Genomic DNA, 26,631 nt, shown 5'->3' with positions numbered 1-26,631 from the left:
TCTACCTCTCCCCGGACTCGCTCTCTGCCCTTCCTGACCCCCGACCCCGCCTCTCGCCTCCCAGCCCCGCCCACTCCCACTTCCCCGCGACCGCGCGGGCGCCCGTCACTGCGCCTGCGCACCCGGGCTCGGCGCCTCCGGCTGGCGTCAGGGCGGGGTCGCGAGCGGGCGTTCCGCCCCAGGGAAGAGGAAGCGGAAGTTGGGGGCGGGCCCTAGCGGGGAGTGAACCGGAAGTACAAGGTGTCCAGCTTCTCCTCCGCCAGGCGGAACCTGCTTTTGGGCCCGGCGACCGCGAGAGAACTTTTTTCCCCCTTCCCAACGGTCGCCGCGGCCAACTGCCCCGCCCGCCTGGCGGCCCGCCCCGCCTTCCCTTCCTCAGCTCCCGGCCCCGCGCGGCCCTGTCTGCTGCTGCCCCCGCCTCCTCGCCGTCTGCCCGGCCGACCGGCGCGCCCGCCGCAGTGATGTGCGACAAGGAGTTCATGTGGGCCCTGAAAAACGGGGACCTGGACGAGGTGAAGGACTATGTGGCCAAGGTAGGCGGGCGCGAGGCGGGCGGCGGCGAGGGCGGGGGGTGGGTTGGGAGGATGCTGGGAGCCGGCGGGGCCGGGCTGGCTCGGGGGCGGGGAGCGGCGTCCGGGGCGCGGGGGGCGCCAGGGGCGCGGGGGCCGGGGGCGCCTCACCTGGAAGCCGGGTCCGGACGACCAGGTCGCCCTCTGTGCCAGGTAACTCTCCGGTCGCCGCGGCCTGTGTCCGTCCGCCTTCCTGGCCCCCGGGGGGAGGGGGGGCGCGGTAACGGGCACCTCTGGAGTCACTTCTGGGGACTCAGTCTTTTGAGTTTTCCCCTCTCGCGCGCCCGAGTGAGTTCCCGAAGTCTGTCTCTGAATGAGGCGGATCTCCATCTTGGACCTGGCCGTTCCTGAATGAAGTGACCCAAGTGGTGACAATTAACTTGGGGTGTGGTATGAATTAAAAATGCTTCTTGACGTGGGGGGTGGGGGGTGGAAAGGGGTACCGAAAATAGTAATAGGTCAAATCCTGAAGCTTAGTGTCACTTGAGTGTGAAGTCAGCTTTGGGTGTGGCCTTTTTCCTGTCCCCCCTCGACGGCCCAAGACAGATTTGTTGCCAGGGGTAGGGTTGCCGGTTTGCATCTGGGAGTGTTTAAGCTCTGGGCAGCTTTCGAACGAGCCTGTTAACTTCACTGACTCCTTCTTCTGGATTCCATCTGAAAGAGTCACACGTGGAATGAATCGCAATACAGTTTGGTCCCCGTGCATTTGAGGGTGAAATGATGAAGAAAGTGAATTTCAGGACTAAGCCCAAAATCCAAAACTGAATCCAGGGTGAGTGTCAGGCGCTCCCTGACACCGAACCTTTTGTCGCTGACAGAAATTATTTGTGATTTTAATACGGTGGTGATAGAAGGAGGAAATCTTCCAAAAGTATAACTTTATGCCAGAAGACATAACCATGGAGGGCATCTTTCTCATCTTCTAGAAGTTCGTGCACCCGATCTGAATTTTAGTTCTTAACAGGTTTTGACCACAGGTGTGGTGCTGTTTCTGCTTCAGAGATGGGTATTAAGCAGAAGCAGAGTGTCTTAATATGTAAATATGTAGCTTGTAAAGCAGTGTTTACTCGGGTTAATACCATTACAATTTAGACGTTTTGTTTGCAGATTATCTGCTTAGTTGTTATTTGCAGTGGATATTTAGGACAGTAGTATACATTGCCATCTCAGCCACTGGCAGTATGAATCTTGACTTAATAGAAGTTTCAATGTAAGATTGAAGGGAAGACATTGCCTGAACACTTCAATCTGTGGTCTGCTTTCCATGTGGTCTGTAGTACTCTAAAAGTGAATCACCTTTTCGGTTTCTGAGTTATTTGATATACTTGAAATACAAAAGATTGATAAGTATTAATGAGCTTACAGTTACAAAATAACAGGATTTATGTAATGTGTTCCTGTATGTTATTTTATGTCATTCTTGTTAATCTTGTGAAGTAAAGCCTTTTATTAGTCCCATTTTACGGATAACTTTACTGAGATGCCTGCTGCTTAAGAAAAACATGAAGTTACAGAAATAACAAATGAAGCCAGAAGTAAAGGGCCAACTCCAAACTCACTCTTTAACTGGTACATGCACAATCTCAACCTAAAAGTAATCGTGAGACTGTGTAACAAGATAGTAGGACATTCCCAAGGTGCACATGCAGGCAGATAAATTTTACACAGTTCTTGATCACTTGGAAACATTTATGTAAAAACATGTACCAATAATAATGATCAATTAATTTTTTTTCAGGTAGTTTTTAAGTTAGATGATTATGTTGTGTTTGTTGGTTTTCCTTCCTTTTTGCTACCATACTGTCTACTGTCAACAAGGAAAAACAGAAAAAGATATGCAGGTTATTTTAAAAAAGATGTGCAGGGAGGATAAACATTTCAAGTTCATTTAAAAGGAAATATTAAGAACTGGTTTATGCAGAAAGGTTTGACTGTAATGTAATCCTCTGAACAGACTACTGGGCTTTTTTCTTTCTTAGTTCTTAAGTAACTTGAGCCTCTTAGAATATAGTTCGCTTTGTTAATGAAAAATAGCAAAAAGCAAAACAACCAAAAACTTAGACTCCAGTTTTTAGTTACTGAGCTCTTTTTGTGCCTGTTCATACTCCCGCGTTCTTATAACGGTTTCATCTGCGTATAAGCCATCCTCCCTGCTTATTCATGAACTCATTTTTTTCATTCACCAGTTTATGAACGCACATTATTGTCTGAGTTTATGTAACGTGCATTTCTCTAAGTACGTACAAAGAAAGTACATAAACATTTGCACTTGTCTAGATTTCCTTCTAAAGACTGAGAGTCTTTAAAATACTCTCCTCAGTACTCCAATGAAGAGGATCTTTCACATTGTCACATGTAAGAATGTACTGATAAGGTGAAGCTTTTTAGTGTAGTCCCCTTTTTTAATTAATATTTTTTTAAAAATTAGTAATTGTACTTTTCTACCTGCTTCTGACTTCTCTACAGAAATCTGAAGTATGGGTAGGCATAAACTGTTGGTTTGCAGTGAGTTCGTAAGCTCCAAAAAGTCAGTTCAGACTTCCCAGGCCACTGAGAATTATGTTTCTAAACGGAAAAGGCACTGTATAAAAAACTTAGATTGCCCCATAATAAATGTTCATTTAAAAAAAATGACTTTTAGATTTAACAATTTAGATTGAATAGTTTAGATTTACCAGTTTAAGACTGACCTTAAGGCTATGTTTATTTTAATTCATCCATTTTTATTGGGTACTTTTCAGGTCTCTGTTACTTTGCTAGGCCTGACATGATTGTGAAAAAGTTGGATACAGTGCTCAGGAAACTCCAGCATCTGTATTCAGCAGACCTGTGTAAAATAGCTTTCATACTTTTGAGATAGCGTGTAAATTGTAACATCTCATTTGGTTTGTCTGATTGAAAAACAAGTAAAAGCCAGAAAGTAAGATATTTGTAAGTAGCAATAGTAGATACTCATAGCCCTATTTTCAGTCTGCTTCCTCTGGATGACATGATTTTTGCGTCTTTCCTTTCTGCCTTTACATTAATTTTTCCGTTGGAGTTAATTCAACCCTAGCTGATCTCCAGACTGCATAATGGATAGTGCTGTTCAGACAAATTCCAAATTCAGCTCACTATTTTCTTCCCCAGAACGTAAGACGTCATGATACAACCACTTGACAAATCAGAAATTAGGAGATTGTCCTAGATTTCTGAGTGTTACCAGTAGTACCTTTTTAGTCTTTCATTTCTTCCTCTCTTATCACTACTATTTTTGATTTAGTTCTTGATTCTTTCCAGCCTGGACCATATTCCATCAACCTCTAACTCCACCTTTCCCGGTCAACATGTGCATTTTAATGGAAGGAGTTCTTTCAGCCAGTTTCCTTCACTGCCCTTAATACATTTGTAATCATCTATTATTTTTTAAAGGACCAACTCTTCTTTTGGTTAACATGTGAGGTAGGTCTTTATGATCTGGTCTGTGTCATCTTCTAAACTTAACTCTAAAAGCACTCTGCTCCAGACCTTACCCATGCCATTTCTCGTGGATGTTTACATTCTTTCATCCTTCTTGACCAAGTCTGCTCACCTCAATCTCTAACCCCAAACTTCCTATTTATTCTCTTAGCTTAAATACTACCTCTTAGGGATAAAAATTTTGACTCCAAGTGAAGCATTGCTTCTTTATTGTTTCATTTATCAAATGGCTGTAATTTTATTTACACATCTGTCTTTAATTTAGCTTTGAACCTCTGGAGGGGTAGATACTATATATTCGTTTTCATCTTTGTATCTCTCCAATGTAGTGCCAAGGAATTTCACACATTAAAAGCATATGTTCCAAATAAATTATTTTATTCTTAACTTAGCTAAAGTTTCAAAATATTTTACTAGTTACATAATAACCATTGACAAAATGACTTACATTGCTAGGTACTAGAAAGCTCTGCAAGATTTTTACCTAAGTTTTCATTTGCTTTTTACCATTGTTTCAATGTAGATAATATTCCGATTTTAAGGTGAGAAGATGAAGATTAGAGAAGTCAATTAACTTAACAGGATCATAAAGTAGCACACGTGGTATTTAAATGCAGCGCTCTCTGAATCTACAACCCTTTTAATTCACTTTATTAGTCTTCCTTGAAATGGTTATCTGGTTTCTTAGCTCACAGTTACTTAGAATTAACAAAAGAAGAACTAGCAAGAGGCAGGCACAAATCATCTCTATGAATGAAGACAAAAAATATTTTTTTAAAAAAAATTAACAATTTGAAAATAACTAGAGACAGCATCTCTATAAACTTTAAATCTCCTCGGAGTCTATCTTTGCTCTCTGTAGAGTATGTCCATAGAGAGACTGAGTGATAATTTGTGAAAACCATTTGTCTTTGTAGTCAGACATACTCTTACAATGATTTGTTCCTAATTATTATCCTATACAGTACAGAAACAGTTATATTGATTCCATTTGCCTTGGGAAGAGACAAAAGTAATGAGTACTGAGAGTTCTATTAAAGGCAGTGTGAGGGTATAATTTTATTTACTTATTGTTTCTACCCATGTGGTATTGTTAACACCATTTTAGAGATGAAGAGACTGAGGTAACGATTAAGTAACTTGCTCGAGGTCATAAAACTCTGAAGTAGGAGAGCTGAAATTTGGACTCAGTCTCTCTGATGCAGTTTCTTACCATTACATTTCATTATACTGTTGACCAGCATCTCTCCATAATGCAGCTAGCTCAGGAGGTACTATATTATTGAGTATATACAAATAATTGAGTATATAAAAATAATCACAGCAAGATAATGGTCCATTAAGACTTACTTAGAGGTGAGCTTTCGGTAGATTTAAAGATCCACCTCCTTGAGGAGAGTGCTTGTGAGTTACAGCAGCAAAAAGTCTCTTACAATCTTCCACAGGTCTGTTACATGTACTGTCTTGTTTACATAGTACTTCTGTTTCATTTGCTGTGAAATACTATACATCAGGTCTCTCACTTCCCTTTCTCTGCGTGCGGTTTCCTTTCCCTCGCCCTCTCCAGCCCCCATTCTAATTCCATCTGCCTTTGACACACTAAGTTTGAAAAGCAGCAGTTGTGTGTTTTGAGAGGCTCGGATCTCTTGAACTGAGAAAAATATTAACTCTAGAAATTGCGAGACTTACTATTTCTCAGGAATACTTTTCAATTTTCTAATAAATGGACCTTAAATGAGGTCCTGACTGAATCTCTCTTGTGTTAACTGTTTTTATGCAGCTTTTTTTTCATTTCAAAAAAGGATCCATTTCTTATAAAAATATGTCAGTGTGTTATGCCATTTCTACAGCAGTCCTGGTTATCCAGTAAGAAAGTGAAAATATCAGCTTGTATGGATTGGTGCCCTCAGATACAGAAAATTTAGTATGATTACTTTTCTTTCTGTTAGACTTTTAATCTTTTTTATATTGGAAGGCAAGTGCAATTAAAAGTAGAATTAATTAAAGGTTATTTTAAGTATAAAAATAATATATGCTTATTATTTAAAAGTTAAGCTGTGTTGAACAAAATAGAGTGAAACATTGTGCCTCATTACCTATTCCCTCTACTCCGGTGGTTTCTTTCTTTAAAATAAAAATTTTGTTACCTATAAGACTAAATCTGCTAGATACAAAAGTTTTAAAAATGAGATTAATTCAGGTACAGCTTAGAAAATGCAACACCTGTGACTCCCTTCCGCAGTCCCTGCTGAACCAAGCTGGCTCTTAGCTTTGTGTAGCAGATTTGCATAATTTCAGAAAAATACTGGAAATTCACTGATTCATCCATTTCCCCCACCTGAAAAATTCTATACACTCTACATTTTGCTTTTTGAAGTCCCCTAGTAATCTGTCTTAGGTTCCATATTGAAGTTTATTCACCCTTCCCCTCCTTTTTAATGATGTATAAAATTCCAGCTTATGGATGCACTATATTTAACTAGTACTCTGTGAGAGTGAACATTTTGTTTCCGGCCTGTTTTTGTGACTAAATAGTGTTATAGTGATTCCCTTTGTATATGTGCCTAGATAACTTTGAAACTGTACCTTCCTGACCAGTTTTATCAACTTTACCTTGATTGCAGTACGTGAGACTGATCATTCCCTCACAGCCCTGAGAGTTCTAGGCATTGGACTTGTTCAGTTTTTGCCCTTTCCTAGGTAGAGCATATGTTGCTTCAAATCACATTTCTTCAATGAGGAAATCAAATATCTTATTAACAGAATTTCACTAATATTTGTATTTCCTCCAAATGTCGTTTATACACTTTTCTGTTAAGTAGTTTGTCTGTTTGTTTTTTTAATTGAGTTATATGATTCTTTATCAGTTCAGGAAATTAGTTTTCTATAATGTTTTATGATATTTTCCCCAACTTGACTAAATCTGTTTTTGTTGTTCTACAGGGTACTTTAGTTTACTTTTTATGTGGTTAAATATATCACCTTTTCTCCCTTTTTCAACTTGGATTTTGTGTCCTATTTAAAGACCTACTTTTCCTCTCTGAAATTATAAATATGGTCTTCTAGAACTTCCGGGTTTGATACTTACTTTGACGTAAGGTGTGAAACAGGACTATAATTTAGTTGTATATTTGGTTGTTTAACTGTGCCCATATCATTTACTGTATAATTCATTGTCGCCTGCTAATTTAAACTTAACTTTCGTGTATAGGACTCCAGTATGTGTTTGGATTACTTGCTCTTTTCCTATACATACCGAATTGCTTTAATTATCTTAGCTTCATAATATGTTTTAGTATGAGATAGAACCCTTATGTTGTTAGTTTTCTTCAGAATTCCCTCTTGTGTTTTCTTTAGAATTTTTGCAGATAGTTCCTTTAAGGGGAAATAATATTATTTCTACTTATCTCATTATTTAAACCATTTGTCTTAATAAGCATTAAACTTTTTTTTTTCCTGTGCTGCTGACCAGCATCATTGTGATCTGAAGAACAGTGCTTCAGCTTTTAATTTTTTATGAAGTATTTTAGGTTAGAAAGATTTGGCTCAGTATGGGGGATAATCAGAGTATTTGAACAGTGGAAATTGTGTTGGATCAAATCATAGCAGAATTGTTAATTAAGCATTGCTTTATGGTATGACATCAAAGGTCACCTTGTGCAGAGAAATAGGATTGCAGGTTATTTTTTTTTAATTGTATCTTTACCGTATAAGTAATTCTAATATACTTGCAGGCTTGGCTTCATTCATTCTTGTAATTCACAAAAAATTACAAGGATTGAGAGGAGCTGTGATGATGATTATTGAAAGCAGTAGGAGAAGAAACCAAAACATAAGAAGCTGACCAGAAAATGAAGGGGCAGTCACATTACCTTAAAGTTCCAGAGGCTTACACATGAATTAATCTAAGTATAGCCTTAAATTTCAAGCAAAGTTTGGTTTGATCCACTTTTCTCTTACTTGAAAAGCAGATGACCTGTATAATAGATATGTGGGGAAGATTTCAGTTTGAATATAGAAAATAATGAACATTTTGATACTTAGGTCTAAATTCTTGTTTGTGTGAAAATTTTATTTTTTTGGCGTGAAAATTTTAAATGTGAAAAAAGATGTAGATAATAAGCACTTTACCCATAATAGAAGTTACAACACTTTCCTTTTGGAATTTGAAATTCATTTTGGTAAAACCATAGTGTGGATGGAGTTTTAAATGTATTGACTTTGGAATAAAACCCTTCAGGTCTGTCCCTCATACTAACTGGATCATTTTGGGTAAGTTAGTTAATAACTCAGAACTTAAGTTTCCTCAGTTGAGGGAACTAGGACTAATACCTACTTAATATATGTAAACTACGTCCCATTTTTCTTGGTATGTGGTGAATGCCAATAAATGTTAATCACTGTTACTGATAATAACCATATGTTAATTTCTCTTTTTTTTTTAAGATTTATTTATTTATACAAGCACTGGGTACAGTCAGAAGCGCGGGAGGGTGAGAGAATTCACCAGAGCCAGAGCAGGCAGAAGGACCAAAGTACACTGCTGAGGGGAGCAGCGGGTGGCAGGAGAGGTCTGCATGCCATGTGGGACCCTCCTCCGGTGGCCGGGGAGCAACCGGGGATCGAACCGGCGCTGCAGAGGCTGCGGGCAGCTTCGCAACCCAGCGCTCAACCGCTGCGCCACCGGGGAGGCCCCAACCATACGTTAATTTCGAAGCAAAACTGCTTAAAAGATCTAGTTTACCTCCTTTACCTAGTAGATGTGCAATAATTGAATCTTAAAGGACTTCACCAGGATCATACTGCTAATTACTTAGGTAGTTCAGTTTTTTTGAACTGAATAGATATTTTTTTCACTACACTATGGTGTTTTATAATGAAACTCTTTATACTGGCTGTTATCTGCATTGCAGTACTTATTCCCCCACCCATCTGCTCAGTAAATTTCTGCTTATTTTCAAAGTTCCTGTTCTGCATAGTATTTAATTCCTTGTTTATGCCAGTGAGATATCTAAATGGAGTTTTCTTGTGTTGTGTGTGCTAGTTTAGCTTTCTTCAGCACTGGTTTCTTGACTGGAATTCAGTTTGAAAAGCAATGGCTAAAGCAGCTCAGATCTGCTCTGTGAAATATATTTAGGTTTTGAATGTTCAAAAAGAGTTTTGTCTTGATGTCTGGTTTCAAAAAACAAAGAATGCATGTATAGGTGTGGCTCACTTGTTACCATTTAGATAATTTGAATAGTGGCTCTCATATTTGAGATTTTTTTTTAATTTAATTTAATTTATTTATACAAGTGCTTGGTAGAGTCAGAAGCGCAGGAGGGTGAAAGAATTCACCAGAGGCAGAGCGGAGAGTAGAAGAGGCAGACTGACGAAGTACATTGCTGAGGGGAGCAGCGGGCGGCAGGGGAGGTCTGCGCGCCATGTGGGACCCTCACCCGGTGGCCGGGGATTGAACCGGAGCTGCAGAGGCTGTGGGCAGCTTCGCAACCCAGCGCTCAACCACTGCACCACCGGGGAGGCCCATATTTGAGAATTTAAACAACCCCTCCCCAACTGTTTCTGCATTTGTAGAGGGGCATTTGACTTTGGGGGTGGGAGATTTTCCAGCATTTTGAAGCTCCTTGTGTTTAAAGAGTTTCTTGCTATATACAGTGAATAGTAGTGAAATGCATGATCTGAGTCCTGCCATAACAAATGCCAAAAGGAGAAATGAATTGCTTTCTCCTGACCACATTTTAAGGATTGGTCTCATAATCCAAAGAGAGCTAATTGGATGTTTTTTTCTGGAACTGATACAAAGAATCAGGCACAGTAAAGTAAGTAGTAGCAGCAATAAAACATCCAGTTTCCAAAAACAGAAGTAGTGGTGCCTCTGATGTGACATCCCTCCTCTACCCAAGTGGTTCTTGTGATGGATTTTTATTTTATTTCTTGCTTTTAAGCTTCCTTTAGTTCCTGCTCATTTGCTGAGCTTTCTTAAACCTCCCCAGCAATTCTGTTATTTCTGATACCCGTTTAATGCATTATATTTTTGATAAACAATGAGTTGGTTTTTGTTGCTTACAATTAAGAACCAGATATTATTTTTACCAGCCCTGATGTGCTGTGAGCTTTTTGAAAATAGAAATTGCCTCTTATTTGCCATATGGCTTATTTAAATTTGGGTTGAATCAAATTGGTATTTCTAAGAACTCATTGTTTTCAAAGTTGTTTTACCGTATTCTTTGTAAGAGATGTTTTAGTGTAAATGATGTTCCTCCTTTCCTCTCTTGTAAATAGCTAAGTTTTTAAACTTTTTTGCTGTAAACTCAATAATTTCATCCCGCTGTTCCACACTAGTACAGTAGTGTGGTTGTGAGATCTAATAGTGACCATCGTATAAGTATAAGCCAATTTCCACTTGTAACCTCTTGTGACTGTTTTAGAATTTTTTTTTAAAGATTTATTTTTATACAAGAACTGTGGTACAGGCCAGAGGTGTGGGAGGGTGAGAGAATTCGCCAGAGACAGAGCAGGAAGCAGAACAGGCAGAAGGACCTGCTGAGGGGAACAGCGGGTGAGACAGGAGAGGTCTGCTGTGCCATGTGGGGTATCTCCCTGGCTGGCCGGGAACCGAACACGCGCTGCAGAGGCTGTGGACAGCTTCACAGCGCTGTGCTTAACCCGCTGCGCCACCGGGGAGGCCACGTTTTAGAATTCTCATTGGGAATTTTAAAAAAGAGGAGGGGCTGCTTTTTAAAACCATGCTGTCTCAGTAAAAATAAAGAAAATTTTTAATGTTCATTCCCTTGTGAAAATTAATAATCATTAGTGTTTTTTTCCTTTGATATTAACGATCAAGTATTAAATCCTATACTTAATATCACATTACTTATAACAATATAAATGCATGCATGTAGACCATCAAATGATAAAATTGAAAACTTTCTAGTTGCAAACTAAGTCCTTAGAAAACATCATTTTTTAAAAAACCCTCTATAAAAGGCTACTTAGGTGTTTTCTCTGGATTCCAGTAGACCTGTAGTTGATTGTTAAACCCTACTGCTTATTAATCTTGGCCAAGTACTTAATTTCATCAAACCTCAGCTTTCTCAAGTGCAAATGAAAATTATAATCATGCCAAATTTTTAATTTTAATTTTTAAGAGAGATACTATAAAATTCACAAAGCAGTGCCATACATTGTGAAACTGTATAGTGAATATTTGCTATTTGTTGTTTTCATGTAGGTCCTTAGAGGAGGCTTAGAGAAATCAAGAGTTAGACAGTGTCTGTCATGGCTATTCATCTCTGCTGTTAAACAAAAATAGCTGTAGATGATATATGAACAAATGAGTGTGTATTCTTGTAATGAAACTTTATTTACAAAAACAGGCAACAAATTAGCTTTGGACCATAGTTCATTTGAACCCTGCTTAACCCCGAAGTTACAAAAACTAGATCATTGAATAAATTTCATTTCTTTTCCTCAGGAGGGTTTGAGGTACAAAATAATTAAAATATATGATCAGATCGATATAAAACTTATTTTGGGGATCTGCATTTCTAAAAATATGATTCAGAAATAGTTATGGTTGAAAGATACTGAATTGTAAGGAAAAACAAGACTTAGAAAGCCACATATGGGTAGAGGGCAAAAGAATTTGAATGACATTCTCTAAAAGAAAAAGCATAGACTCTGTAAACTTGAACCTCAGGCAGAAGATTTAGAATTATTTTGAAAATTCAGAGTCCTTTCTTGTAAATTTGCAAACAATAATTTTAATTTAGATCCTTGACTAAAAGGAAATTCCACAGCTATCAAAGGCCATCCTTCACCAGAAATGTTCCAGAATTCCTCTCTATCCAGCCTTAGTTTCAATCCTGTGATTTCCAACTCTAGGAAGGGAAAAGGAAAGCTCATTAGCACAGTTTTCACTGCTTCATTCATAAGTTATTCAGCAAATATTTGAGCGCCTATAGTGCCAGCCACTGTCTTTAGTGGGCTTAGAAATATCATAATGAATAATTCTTCTGGAAAAACGTTTTCTTCAGAAGGTGTTAGAGGATGCACTACAAATAAAATAATTGTACAAGTTCTGAATAAATTATTTCTGTGGTTCATAATGACATAAATTAGCAACGATGCAAATGTGTTAAGAAAAGATACAACTATATGAATAGACCATTTTAAGAGCCAAGAAAAAGTCGTATTTGGTCAACACTGAAGTGCCAAATTCAAAATGAAAGATAAAATGGGAACAGAATGCCTTCTCTTTGAGTGTGGTCCTACATAATAAATTGATACGCATATAATTCTCAAACTACCCAGGTAGGCTTTATAAATCCATTTTATAGTCAAGGACATGGAGGTTAAGTAATTTGGCCTGAGATCTTCCAGCTAATAAATGAAAGGACAGGATTTGACCTAACTGGTTCGTAGGCATATTCATTTCTTACCTGCATTGAAATATTTCAGAACTACACATGAAATATATAAATACAAAAATCTGAGATTAAATATTGTTGATAGAGCATTGAGATTGAACTACCAAAATGCTGAGAAAACAAGTTTGAACTTATAAAATAGATGTTTTCAGAACTGTAAAGACCCAAGATTGGAGTTAGAGACTCCCCAGTTAATAAACACAAATAAGAAATAAGACACATCCTCACTAAAATGATTGTGAAGATTTTTTTTTAATCTGGATAAAATAGTGACATTAATTTCAAGGAGTAAAATCAGTTTACCTTAATTTTCTCTGTTAGTACTTGAAGACAATACATTATACATTTGAATGTATTATCTTGCTCTGTTGTAATTTATTACCCTGTTTTACCCACTGTCTACAATATTTGTGGCAAAGTTATATCCCAAAGTAATGACTTTCAGCCTTGAAGAGAGGAAAGAGTGAAGGTCCTAGGAGTGTGAGGGACAGTAACATCGATCCAACTCTGAAAAGGGTCTTGTCACTTTAAAATTATTAACCACCATGGTCTTCAGGAATTCTGAATTCTAAGAGGGGGAAAGGCAACACTTTAGCTGTAATTGAATTATTAGGGACATAAAAATTTGTTAAATTTTTAAATTAAAAAAAATTTAATGTTAAACTCAATAGTTCTGTTGCATTCTGCTGCCAGGTTTCCAGTATTAACTAACATGCTGTGCTACAGATGGTCACACAAACGCTAATTAAGTCTACTATTTGTTCAGTAGCTTTTGAGGACACTGGTTTCTTGTGACAGTACAGTATGTGTTTATGCCTTAGAACACTGCAGCATCATGTACATAATCTTGGAGATCAAAGGAAGAGAAATATTTGTTCTTTTCACCTGGGGGAAAAAGGCTTTTAGAAAGTCTCTGTAGGGGGCCTCCCGAGTGGTGCAGCGGTTGAGCGCTAGGTTGCAAAGCTGCCCCGCAGCCTCTGCGGCACTGGTTCGATCTCCGGAAGGTCCCGCATGGCGCGCAGACCTCTCCTGCCTGCTCTGCTCCCCACTCTGGCTCTGGTGAATTCTCTCACTCTCCTGCGCTTCTGACTGTACCCAGTGCTTGTATAAATAAATAAATAAATCTTTAAAAAAAAAGATTTTATTAAAAAAAGTCTCTATAGGACTCAGAAGTCCATTTCATTTAGAGATAGTGCAAAGAATGTTGTTCCATCCAAATATTATTCAAATGAACCTAATGCTGTATCCTAGAGACGAATGAAAAATACTGGATCTCATTAATAACCCCGCCCAGCCACACTTTTGACATGCATTTAAAAGATCTTCACATGCCGTACAGGAAATTTTACACTGAAAACTGTACCACATATTTCTAAATACATCTTTATTTCATATTTTAGCCATTGAGGGTCGCATGGGATGCAAAACTAGAAAAACGGGGAAATCTAGTGAAAGGAAGAGTGAGACATGTAGAAAAAGAAGTTAAGGTAGTTGCTTCCTTGACCCAATCTACATTGGGACTGTAAACCTTAGAGATGCAGCACTTCCCATCACAAAACCCCTTAAATGATGTTTTATATTCATCAGTGTTCCTAAGCTTTTGCCCTTGTTTCCCTTAAGCTCCAAGAAGCTGTAACTGCAGTGAAGTAGTAACAGCCGCCCATCAGAAGAAAATTTATTTTCTATTAGAAATAACAATGTTGCTAGACTATAAAGCAAACCATAGACCTAACTTTCCTGGTGTTATGAAATAAACATGCCAGTAATATTTTTATTCTAATGGTGACCATTTAATGTTAGGTGTTTGCTAAGTGTTTTCTCTGCATTCCTCATTTAATTGTTACAAAAATGTAAAGGGGGGGAGTTAAGCATTAAAAACTGTTAATAGAACTCTCTTAATGTTTTTTTTTTTCCGTAACTCACACGAAACTAGAAAAATAGGTCTTTGAATTGAATACACAAACTCTGAGGTTAATTTCCTTTGGTAACAAAATAGATTCGATGATATTTTAATAGCTTTTTAATGGAATTTAAAATTACCATTACCTTTTTAGCTAATACGAAGTCATTGGAATTAGTATCCTTTAAACATTTTTTTTGTTTCTGCAAGACCCAGGCAAAATTATGTTTTCAAAGTTTAATGTGAAGCAAAGAAACTAATGTAGTTTCATTTTAATTTAATCATCTTACAGAAGCTCACTTCCACAGTTTTGACTTTATCCATGAATAATAATCTTACCGTCAGTGTAATTAATATTTTTACTTCCATTTTCAAAATACTCTAGTTCTAGTATTGAGTTTCTCTTTGCTCCATAGAGTCCAAAGATTGATATATACTAATTCAATCTCATTAATTATTAATCACTCCTGTTATAGCTTTACCTGCCAAAGATACTCCCTCGCTATAGTGCTGTTTTTGTCAGTTGTTTTCTTGCTATTCCTCAGATAAAGAGCAGGACTAGCTTAAACATTTTTAAAATGTAAATGGACATCTTTTTCCCACTTACTTTTTTTGCTTTGAATTCTACTTTGTTATGCATTAGTATTACTCTTTTTTGTTTTTTAGATAAAGGTACCTGATACTTTTGGCTATTATATATTTTCTACGCTTTCTCATTTCAGTTTGTTTTTAAGTGTCACTCAATAGCAGCATCCAGTAGGACTTTTGCTTTTTCTTTTTAAGAAAATCCAAAATTCAGTCTTTAAAATTGCTAGTTAATTCTGTTTGTATTTATTGTCCTAACTGATCAGTTTATAATTTCTGCTTTTTAGGCTTTGGATTGACTGAAACTTTCATTTAGCTTTTTTTTTTTTTTTTTTAATAGCTGTAGGAATTTATCCTCTTGGCTTCTTTTTCTTCCATCAGTTGAACTGTATTCATTTTTTTAGGCTTACTAGAACTTAAATTTTATCAGAAAAAAATGTTTTCAGTCTAAATTTTGCTATGTTAACAAACAGTAGCCTTTGGTTTTAGCTTTTCAAAACACAAAAGGGTACTATGTGCTCATTTTCATAAAATACACTGAAATTCATAGGTGAGAGGATATAATTGGTTTTAATTTATTTAATACCTTTATTTTAGAAAAACGATCTTGATGAATATGTGGCATTTCAGTAGATCGAGTAGTGTGGAAATAAGGTAACCAAGTCAAAGAAAAGAAACAATGGAAGTTTCCGGGAAGTGACAAAGCCCTGGTGTGTGGTGAGCCATGTATATATGAAAGTAAAAAGGCCAGAATGGTAAATTGGAGTTGAAGATGAGTGTCAGCATGAGGATTTTGTATTCAACAAAAGGAAGCCGTTGAAATTTTTTGAATGAGGAAGTAGTGTGATCAGTTTACATTTGTTGAATTGTTGAAGATGAGCAATTGGATAGAATTTTTATCAGATAAAAACTAATAATAGTGGTTGGCATTTATTGAGTGCTTACTATATGCCAGACACCTTATGTTGCTTCAGTGACGCCTCACAACAATGCTGTGTGGTAGGTGACTTTCCAAATCACCATTTGCTGGGTTTCCATTTAGCTGATGAGTATTCTATACACTCTAATATTAAATCATTTTTCCAGGCATTCTCCACATACACGTGTGTGCATAAACCTACTCTCTCCAAACACAGCTATCTTATTGTATACTCTTACTTCTTAACTTAGCTGTCATTACCAGTTAGCAGTCACAGCTTGTTGTTTAAAATCTGCGTAAAATACCGAGCATCCCTTCCATTGGGGCTCCTCTGTATTTTGGCCTCAACTAAGCGGCACGTGTTTATTTGCAGGTTTGCTTTCCCAAAAAGGCAGCAGATTTTTGAGTCAGTCAGGCTTGTTTTACCCCAAACAAGTAGCACAGTGCCTAAATTCTGGTAGGTTCAGTAATTATTGAATTAAATCTATTTGTAGATCATGTCTTTTTCTAAGACAAAGAGTCTTTCCCTTTTTAAATCCGTGCCTACTTTTGTTAGTAAAACAACTCAAAGTGATATTTTTAAAAAGTATTTTAACTATGAAAATGTATATATCTTTTCTTTTTTAATATTTGGTAAAATTTACAGCATAGTCATCTGGGAGTTCCTTGGAGGAAGGTAATCAACAGTAAAGTCTGATATTCACTCTTTGTAGCTTCACTCTTTAATTTCCAGCCGAAGATGAATCAATGCTAATTGATACCGAAGAACCAGCTTTTGGTTTCTGTTATTTTGTTTTTCAATTCATTGATTCCTATTTGATGTTTCATCTTTCCTACTGCTCACTTTGGATTTAATTTGCTGTTGTTTTTTTTTTTAAAGATTTATCTATTTATTTATACATGCACTGGGTACAGTCAGAAGTGCAGGAGGGTGAGAGAATTCACCACAGTCAGAGCGGGGAGCAGAACAGGCAGACCGACAAAATACACTGCTGAGGGGAGCAGGGGGCGGCAGGAGAGGTCTGCGCACCATGTGGGCCCCTCGCTGGCAGCTGGGGATCGGAGGCTGCAGAGGCTGTGGGCAGTGCTCAACCGCCATGCCACCGGGGAGGCCCAATTTGTTGTTTTAGAGTTAGGAAAACTCAGAGGGGCATGTGGCTTCCCCCAAGATCTAGTGGTGACGAGCTCATGCTCTTAACACCTCCATCGTACTGCAGGAGGACATACCAGAAGACATATCAAGTCTGCTGTCAAGGCATTGGAAAGTGAATCCCCAACGTTGCGTGGGCATTGTATATTAAATGAACTGACTCCTGTGAGTTTTAAGGAAGAGTGAGCTCACCATAACCTATGAAAATTTCATAGACAAGTGATCTTTTTGGTTGGGACTTCAATTTAGAGTGCATTTGAAAGAACAGCGTGTAATGACTATGAAATGATAGGGTTCTGAACATCTTTATTCAGGATATGGCTTGGTGGTTGACCAAACCAAACTAAATGAATTACAGTAAATGAGAAAACTGCTTTCAGACAATTTTTGCCACTCTGTAAATATGAACTTTCTTTACAAGAGAATTAGAGGCAAGATGGTGATACAGAAAATGAGTTTAGATTTCTAACCTTACTAAATCATTTCAAAATTAACCTCTTTTCACATTATACTTTTGGTAAATTAAATGGAGGTGTTCTCCATTTAGGATGATTTAAAGATTATAGATACTGCATTCAGCACAAAGCCAAATCTGTAGATGATCAGTAGTTGTGTTATTGTTAGAATCTGTTAAGCCTCAATGCATGCAAGTTATTGTGAGGCCTTAAGTTCATTTTATGACATTACTTACCCTAACCATCATCAAGATTGTCATTTTCTTATAAATACTTGTATAATACTGCATTCCTTTCTTCATAGCAGTTGTATTTTGTAATTACCTGCTAAATCATGTAATTATTTGATTACTATCTGTCTCAATCTAAATAGTTGCCTTCATGCTCTCAGAAAGCCCTGTCTGATTTTGCTAACATTGTCCCAAGTGCACAATGCCTGCCATACAATAGTACTTTAAAAAAAGTGTTGAATGAATGAATGAAATGAATTGATAGCAATTACTGATAACTTTGTGGTGTCTTCCTCCATCAGGGTATGATCCTTTTTTTGTAGAATTAAAATATGTATCTCGTGATCTGCAGTAAAATCATTGTTTGAACTCACTGGTATCGTATGGTCACATCTTGACATGTTGATTGAATCCCTTTGGCATAAAAGCACAAAAGTATTTCATTACATCTGGCATTATTGTGCATTGTTTTCAGCTTAACTAATTAGGATTTGAATTATTATCTTACTGTGTGTTAACTATTGTCCAGAATTTCAGATTCTCTTACCACTTTAAAGGGAAGTGAGGCACCTGGCATTTGTATTAATCTACCATCTATATAAATACTGCTTTCATGTGATTACTTTATCAGGGAGAAGATGTCAACCGGACGCTAGAAGGTGGAAGGAAGCCTCTTCACTATGCAGCAGATTGTGGGCAGCTGGAAATCTTGGAATTTCTGCTGCTGAAAGGAGCAGATATTAATGTATGTAAACAACATTTTCATTCGGGGGGGGGGAATCCTGTTTTACACAAAGCATACTTGTTTTCTATAGCTTTATAAAATAGATACTTGCGGGAAATTTTTACTTTTTAAGTAAAAATAGTCTGAAATTACACTAAATTTCCTGTAACTTAAAAATGCATAGCTAGGATTTTTAAAAATAAGCAGAGCAGTCTTTTTAAAGCTAATGAAATTGGACATTCCCGGGCCTCCCCGGTGGCGCAACGGTTGAGCGCTCGGTTGCGAAGCTGTCCACAGCCTCTGCAGCGCTGGTTTGATCCCCCGCTGCTCCCCGGCCACCGGAGGAGGGTCCCACATGGTGGCGCGCAGACCTCTCCTGCCTTGCCCGCTGCTCCCCTCAGCAGTGTACTTTGGTCCTTCTGCCTGCTCTGCTCCCCGCTCTGGCTCTGGTGAATTCTCTCACCCTCCCGCGCTTCTGACTACCCAGTGCTTGTATAAACAAAACAAACAAACAAACAAATAAAACATGCCTCTATTAAAAAAAAAAGAAAGAAAGAAATTGGACATTCCCCCTTGACTATTGCTTTTCAAGTTCTAAAGCAACTTCTGTAGGGAGCAAGTCTCTTCCTGGACTTTGTCATTTCTACAATAGTGGGGCATTGAGACCTACATAGGCTAAATAGTCACACAGTGAAGGTTAGAGTCAAATTATGAGGTGAGAGCAAAGTCGTCGTCCTCCTACTTCAATACATGGACTCTCGGGGAGAAACTGCTTGTGGGCTTAGGCTAACTCCGTTCACTCCGTAAGAGGCTAAAAACTTGAATGAAGAGATGAATGTGTAAGGTGGCTTATCTCTTCGTTTATTATTTCATAGGCTCCAGATAAACATCATATTACCCCTCTTCTGTCTGCTGTCTATGAAGGTCATGTTTCCTGTGTGGAATTGCTTCTGTCAAAGGTAAGGTCATTTGCCAGTGTGTTTCTCATTACTGTATAACTGTTTAAGCTAAATATTTGGTTGTTAAATTTTGTGTGGTATCAGCAACAGGAAATTAGAGGCAGTGTCCCAAATTGAGGTCTAGAACAGTGTGCTGAAAACACCTGGTCCACAAACTGTTTACTACTGGTTCATAACGGGTCATGAGCTTGGCCCAGAATATGAATCACCACTGTTTTCTTCATCACATATCTTGCTATAAGAAAAAAGTTAGCTAAACAAAGCATTGTATTTAGTGGAATAGAAATGTCATTGTGAGCCAGTAAGTTTTCAGACTGGTCATAGGTTTATGGTCCACATTTTAGGACCTCTGGTTTGAAATTTGTAGGCCTCATTTTCTGTAGTAGTAGGTACTGAGCAAGATTATTATTAAAGGTAGTTTGCTGAAAGTAAGGGGTCTTGAAGTCATGTGCTGTCTTGATGTGATTGGTTAATTCCTAAAGCTTATAGCAATCAGTGGCAACCATTCTCTTAGATGAAATATGCAAAGTTGGAAGATAAGAAATCAGCTGTTTCTTATCTTATTTCAGTGAACGTGTAATAAATAACTCATAAATAAGACCGGTTAGAATTGATTAATGCAAGTAATTTTGATGTTTCTCAAAAAAGAGAAGACTTCTGCAATGAGGGTTCTCTAAAAAAGTTTTATGAAAATAACTTTCAGGTATAGACAAAACTTTCATCTAAAACTTACGATGCACCTACCACCTTGTAATACATTAGCTCAATATCTGAATGTCTTTGGAGAGACTTAAAGGTCCATTTATATTTACCCTATCTCCTTTCTGTGGTGAACTTTTCTTTGAAATCTTGAAATGATCTTTGTATTTTTTCTTGCTAAATAAGACTGCCATAAAGCTATTAAAATCATTTCACAAGGGGTAACTTAAAAACAAATTAAGGGCCTCCCCGGTGGCGCAGCGGTTGAGCGCTCAGTTGCGAAGCTGCCCGCAGCCTCTGCAGCGCTGGTTCGATCCCCAGCTGTTCCCCGGCCACCGGAGGAGGGTCCCACATGGAGCGCAGACCTCTCCTGCCGCCCACTGCTCCCCTCAGCAATGTACTTCGGTCCTTCTGCCTGCTCTGCTCCCCACTCTGGCTCTGGTGAATTCTCTCACCCTCCCGCGCTTCTGACTGTACCCAGTGCTTGTAGAAATAAAAATAAATCTTTAAAAAAAAATTAAAAATTATATCCACAACTAAAAATAATCTATAGTCACTATGTTCAAATAAGAAATAAATGTAGCATGTGTCTTCTCATTTATGTGTATAGGTCTTCATTTAAATTTTTCTTAATGTGGATAAGTTGGGGGAGCTACCTGTCTCTTAAGAATTAATTGATTATGGGAATTTTTTTAAGTGAAAGAAAAAATAGCCACACTTAACCCACCAGGTAAATTAAAGTTGTCATCAAATGCTGACATTCTTTTATGTCATTACATTTTCAGTGTGGCAGAGTGGGTACAACAGAAGAGCATGGCATTGAGTTAGGGAAAAAAAGCTTTCAGGCCTGGTCCTGTAACTTAATAGCCAGTAGGTCATTTGACATCTGAACTCAGTGGGATTAATGTATCCACATTTCAGGATTAATAAGAAAACCAAAGAAGATAAGGTCTATCCCTTTGGCTTTAGTATTTACCAGATTGAATTCTATTTTCCTGCTTTCCTTTGTCCCCTTTACATTGTGGAAATATGCAGAGAACCAATCTCTAGTTTTCCTTAGTGATTTTTAAGGCCCTAGTTCCTATAACTTCCTGACCTCTGTGAGTTAAACAATCTCTAAAATAGCACTTGCCTGGGCCTCCCCTAGTGGCGCAGCAGCCTCTGCAGCACCGGTTCGATCCCCGACCACAGGCGAGGGTCCCACATCTCGCGACAGACCTCTCCTGTTGCACCCGCTGCTCCCTTTAGCAGTGTATTTCGTCAGTCTGCCTGTTCCATTCCCTGCTCTGGCTCTGGTGAATTCTCTCACCCTCCCGCGCTTCTTACTGTACCCAATGCTTGTATAAATAAGTAAATAAATAAGTCTTTAAAAAAAAAAAAAAGCACTTGCCTGCTTCACAGGACTGCTGTAAGGATAAAATTATGTATATACACACACACACACACACACAAATATGTATATAGTATGTTAAAAACTCAAAATTGCTACACAATTTTGATAAAATTACACTAACAATAGGTATTTGAATAACATTATTCATTTTTTTTAATGTTACTGTTTTGGGTAGACTCTAAGATTGAATTGTATCGATAAGTTCTATGGTTAGTAATACTTAAATGGTCATTGAAACAGTTGGAAGTTCTCAGGTTCTGAACATTTTATCCTGCTACCATGAAATTGTAAACAGATGCCCCAAATAATGAGCTAATAAGGTTCTTTGAAAAGTTTGACTTTTAAAATGCATGTGAATTCAAATACTCTGCAGTGTTTTCTGATGTAGTGATAAATGGTGATACATATTGTACACAAGGTAGAAGAAAAGGTAGTTTTTCCTTTTAATTTGCATGCGAGTGATCTCTGAGGGATAAAGTTTATGTTACTCAGGTACTGGTCCACACTCTTTCTTACTGATAGATGCGAATTTTTTCACCTATTTGACAAATAAATGGCAAACATATATGAGGCATTATACTAGGTTTTAACGGTAAAGAGATGAAAGTAATGAGGAACCAGCCTTCATGGAACGCAGCCTAATTTTGGGAAAGCTGTGAACATACATGGTAAATGCTATAAAAGTGGGGTTGGCTGTAACGAAAACTCCGGCTACACAAGAAGGTAACCCATAGCCATGTGTCCAAGGCAAAAATTAACAAGTGGGAATACATTAAACTGCAAAAGAAACCATCAACAAAGTGCAAAGATACGTAGGGGATGGAAAAGAATATTTGCAAGTCAGTTAGCTTGAGAAGGGTTGCTATTCAAAATAAAGGACTCATGCAACGCAATAGCTTAAAAATAAGCAGATGACCTGGATAGATGTTCTCCCAAAGAAGGAATATAAAAGGCCAAAGTGTACTTGAAAAAATGCTCCACATCACTAGTCGAGGAAATGCAAATTAAAGCCACAGCGAGACAGCAGCTGCTGGCACGGACATGGAGAAGAGGGGGCCTTGTGCCCTGCTGGTGGGACTGTAAAAACTGGTGCAGTCGCCATGGAAGCAGTAAGGAGGTTCCCCCAATATTAAAACTACCATATAACCCAGCAATTCTGTATCATCAAAGGAAATGAAAACAGTAACTCGAAAAAAAATACCTGCACTCCCATGTTCATAGAGCACTTAAAATAGCCAGGACATGGAGACAACCTGAGTATCCATCCGTGGATGATGGATGAAGAAATCATAGCATACACGGCGCAACATAATTCAGTCATAAAAAGTGAAATCATACTATTTGTAACAACATGGAATTGACCTGGAGGGCATTATGCTAAGTGAGAAAAGTCAGAGAAAGACAAATATTCTATGACTTCTTACATATGAAATCTTTAAAAAAGAGAAAAAAAATAAGAGACTTGTGCTTACCAGAGGCAGAAGGGGGGGGAGCTGGAGGAAGGTGGTCAAAAGATACAAACTCCAGTTATAACTAAAGTGTTAGGGATATATGTATGACATGATGGTCTATAGCTAAAATGGCTGCATGATACACAGGAAAGTTAGAGTAAATCCTGGGAGTTCTCATCAGAAGGAGAATTCTTTTCCTATATACTTTATTGTATCTACATGAAAAAAATGGGTGTTAACTAAACCTGTTGTGGTATTAATTTCACAGTATATGTAAATCAAACCATCATGCTATACGCCTTAAACTTACACAATGATTTATGTCAATTCTTTTTCCATAAAAGTTGAGGTGTGGGGAGGCAAAAGTACATCTTAAGTTAAGCAGACTGAGACGGAACAACTGACTCCACTGTGTCATTAATATCCCATGTTCTCTTCTCCCCCGTTTTCCCCAGTTCTTATGGGAGAGCAGAAACAAAAGCACAGCTTTTCAGCTCTCATTTGGGTGACGCAAAAGGAATAATGAGCTTTCTCTCTTTTGATCTATCAAGATTCAGACTCCAGAAGTGAGCATCCTTCTTGAGTCAAATAAATCTTTTGACAATTGGCAAGGAAAGTACATGGCACCTTAAGTTACAGTGCCAGAATCCCACACTGGAGACAAATGATTCCCCAGAACTAAAATTAGAATGTTATCAAAAAGGGAATGAGCTCTAGCAGCTACAAAGCAACAGATGTTCACTATAATATTTAATGTATCAATGCAGTTTACAATACTAGTCATAAAAAAACAGCAGCCATCAAAATAAGAAATAATGTTTTAGATACAGCGATCCCTGTTATTATCATTTAACCTCTGTCGCAGTACTTTCTACACTGAAATTCTCAATTTAAATTTCTCTCCCACTTGACTGAGTACCATGAAGCAATTAAATTCAATGAGGAAATAACTTTTATAGTCATATCGAGTAGGACTTTAATCATTTAACACTTCCTAGAATGTCATCTCCTTCCTGGCTTACCTAATCAGCTTGTAGTGACTCATCAAAACTGAGCTCGAGCATTACCTCACTCAGGACGACGGCACCTGACACCCCACGTTCCCTCGTCCCTGTGCATGTGCTGGTGCTGGTCTTTCCTCGGGGTCACGTTTATTTTTCTGTCTCCCGCACTAGCCAGGCTGGCGCACACTCTAGTTTTGATTCTTTCTCTCCTTACAGTGTCTCCATATCAAAGGGTTCATAAATGTTTGAATGATTAAATGGGTTTGCCAGAGAGAGGGTATAAAGCAGACGGTGGGGCCTGAGTACATAAAGGTGTAGCATATGGAGTGTTCACAGTGGAAAATTCCACAGCATTAGAACATGGGAGAAAAGACCTGGTAAATTTGACAAGCATAAAAACTCTATAGGACCACTTGATGGCAAGTGTAGACAATCCTGTAGGCCATAAGAGCAAAAAAATGCATGAGATTTGGTAAGGGGAGAAGGGCAGGACCACCAGGGACTATTGGATGGATAAATCTTGGTGGGGGTTGGTGCCAACACAGAAAGCCATCAGACGGTGGGATATTACTGACCCTGGAGTTAAAGAGACTCAGACCAGGTTTGGTTACCAACTCATCCACCATGCACTGGACGCTTGTAGACACTGGGGCCATGGGGTTAGTGGTGCAGATTCCTGCTCCATGGAGCTTTCATTCTAGTATGGGCAGAAGGATAAAAACAAGCATAGAGGTCTTTGTACACATTTTCAAAATAAAAACACCATTTGCAAGTGGAATATTCCAGAACAGCAGTCTTGAGTTGAATCTCTGAGAGCAGACTGGAGACGTGTATGAGGGGGACAGCCTTTCCTCACGCGCGTTCATCATTTACCACTAGGTTTTTGTAAATACGAATATATGTTCTCTAGGAACTCGTCTAAAGTGTGAGTTCTGAGTTTTTAGAAATATGTGTGATACTTATTCACTCTCCAAGAAAAGTATTGCAAAACAGTGAATAATTTTGTCATTTGTAAATACTTTTTTTTTTTTTTAGCTAAAGTGCTTTTCCTCGTTTTATACGATGTTAGGGGTATTACTTTTAAAGTTTAACTAATTGGTTAAATGTATGATACTATAAATAAAAGCCAGTTCACTATGTTACTGGCAAATAGTATTTGTAGCTTTGTATTTAGAGTTTCTACTACCTGAAAAATAATCTGGCCTTTTTGCAGTTGAATCCAGAACCTTGCCAACTGTTTGGGGTTTTTTTCCTTCAAAAGAATGACTCTTACTAATAAAGGAATTTTTAATTCTCCGCATAAACATCAGCCTATGCCAAGAAATCTAGTCTCTCCTTCTCTGTTCTCAGTTGTGGACTCATTTTGTGATACTCTTTCCTCCCTTTTCCAGGGTGCTGATAAGACTGTGAAAGGTCCAGATGGACTAACTGCCTTTGAAGCCACTGACAACCAGGCAATCAAAGCTCTTCTTCAGTGATGGACGGATGGACTGACAGCTCTGCAAGAATGACTCTCCTGTGGCCTCACACTGCTGCCTGTCTGTCTGTCACTCTCTATCTGCCAGCTTCTTTAGCTAAATACTTTCAAAGGGGTGAGGGGGGAGAGAAATTCATAACAATTCAGACTTCCAGGAAAAACAATGTTTTGGAGGAAGGGAAAAACCACGATCAGGATTCCTGGTCAAATCCACCTCTTTTCCCATCAAAAAAATACATATTCAATAGCTTCTACCCAAGGGAGAGCAAAGATAAAATATACCATAACATTTGACTCTTTCAGCTCCCTAGCTCATTTATTAATTAGATTGTGTCAAGGGTCTGATTATACAAAGGCCAACTATACATACTTGGTAGCCCTAACTGTCAGCAGTAGTGGCTGCTGTGATGTCAACTTAGGGTGCTGAGATAACCAATTAGCTCTAGCCTTCTGCCTTAAGACGCACTCTAGGGTATCTCCTGGCATGTGAAAGCGCTGCCTGTGGTTGGTGACCAAATCTTCCCTCAGTGACGTTCAGCTTTACGTGAAAGCTCAGTTAAGGAGGGGGAACACCCCTAAATTGCTGAATGACTAAACTTTGGATTTCTTCTCCCCTTTCACGTGGATTCATGGGTCCTTAGAGAAAACTGACTAGTTTTATTTATAAAATCTTAAATTTTAGAAGTCTAAAAATGAAATCATTCCAGTATGCGTATTTTTTTCTCCTCTAGATTCAGATGTTTATACAATAATTGAAACACTTTCAGACTCCTGCTGGTAGTAAAGGGGAATTTAAAAATAACATCATAGCCATAAGCCTGTTAGTATCATATAAAGACAACATTGTCTTAGTACCTATGGATTTTCTTCTTCAGCTGTTTGAATGGATTGGCCTCCCTTATGTTTGGAGGATCTTTCGAATGCCCTCCCAGACCCATCTTGGATACTGATTACAAACTGCACCAAAGCTATCACTGGGGTGAGATTTACTGTTCAAATATAATCACATCCCTTCAAAAATACACTTGTTACCAGGTTTCCCTGAGTTGTGGATAGGCTTCTGCTAAACATATGCCAACCCACCTGCGTAATATTTTTTTTCTTTTCTAAGTCATACATTCTTTAAAATGTGACACCTTCAGGGCATTTTCTGTGTTCTTAAAAATACAGTGCCCTAAAATGGTGTTATATGACCTGCAGAAAATATTTGGACACGTTGAAATGTTTA

The 26,631-nt window shown here is 38.2% G+C and overlaps 1 protein-coding gene across 1 annotated transcript; it reads left to right on the top strand.

The window, feature by feature from the left end:
- The first annotated feature begins 239 nt into the window (after positions 1-239).
- MTPN (myotrophin) lies at positions 240-25,558 on the top strand. The gene is made up of 4 exons (XM_037513977.2): positions 240-533; positions 18,328-18,441; positions 19,296-19,379; positions 25,318-25,558. The coding sequence occupies exons 1-4, from the start codon at positions 462-464 to the stop codon at positions 25,402-25,404; spliced, it is 357 nt and encodes a 118-aa protein (XP_037369874.1). The 5' UTR covers positions 240-461; the 3' UTR covers positions 25,405-25,558.
- The last annotated feature ends 1,073 nt before the right edge of the window (positions 25,559-26,631 follow it).

Source organism: Talpa occidentalis, unplaced genomic scaffold, assembly GCF_014898055.3.
Source record: "Talpa occidentalis isolate TD23 unplaced genomic scaffold, MPIMG_talOcc4v2.1, whole genome shotgun sequence".
Taxonomy (NCBI): Eukaryota; Metazoa; Chordata; class Mammalia; order Eulipotyphla; family Talpidae; genus Talpa; species Talpa occidentalis.
The sequence above is the reverse complement of the archived record's forward strand: the minus strand, read 5'-3'. Positions and strand labels throughout refer to the sequence as shown.

Bases quoted from the DNA above. Each gene is read 5' to 3' on its own strand.
- MTPN (XM_037513977.2), top strand. From the start codon at position 462: ATGTGCGACAAGGAGTTCATGTGGGCCCTGAAAAACGGGGACCTGGAC. The intron at 18,442-19,295 runs GTATGTAAACAA...ATTATTTCATAG, and splicing joins TGAAAGGAGCAGATATTAAT to GCTCCAGATAAACATCATAT. The intron at 19,380-25,317 runs GTAAGGTCATTT...TCCCTTTTCCAG, and splicing joins TGGAATTGCTTCTGTCAAAG to GGTGCTGATAAGACTGTGAA.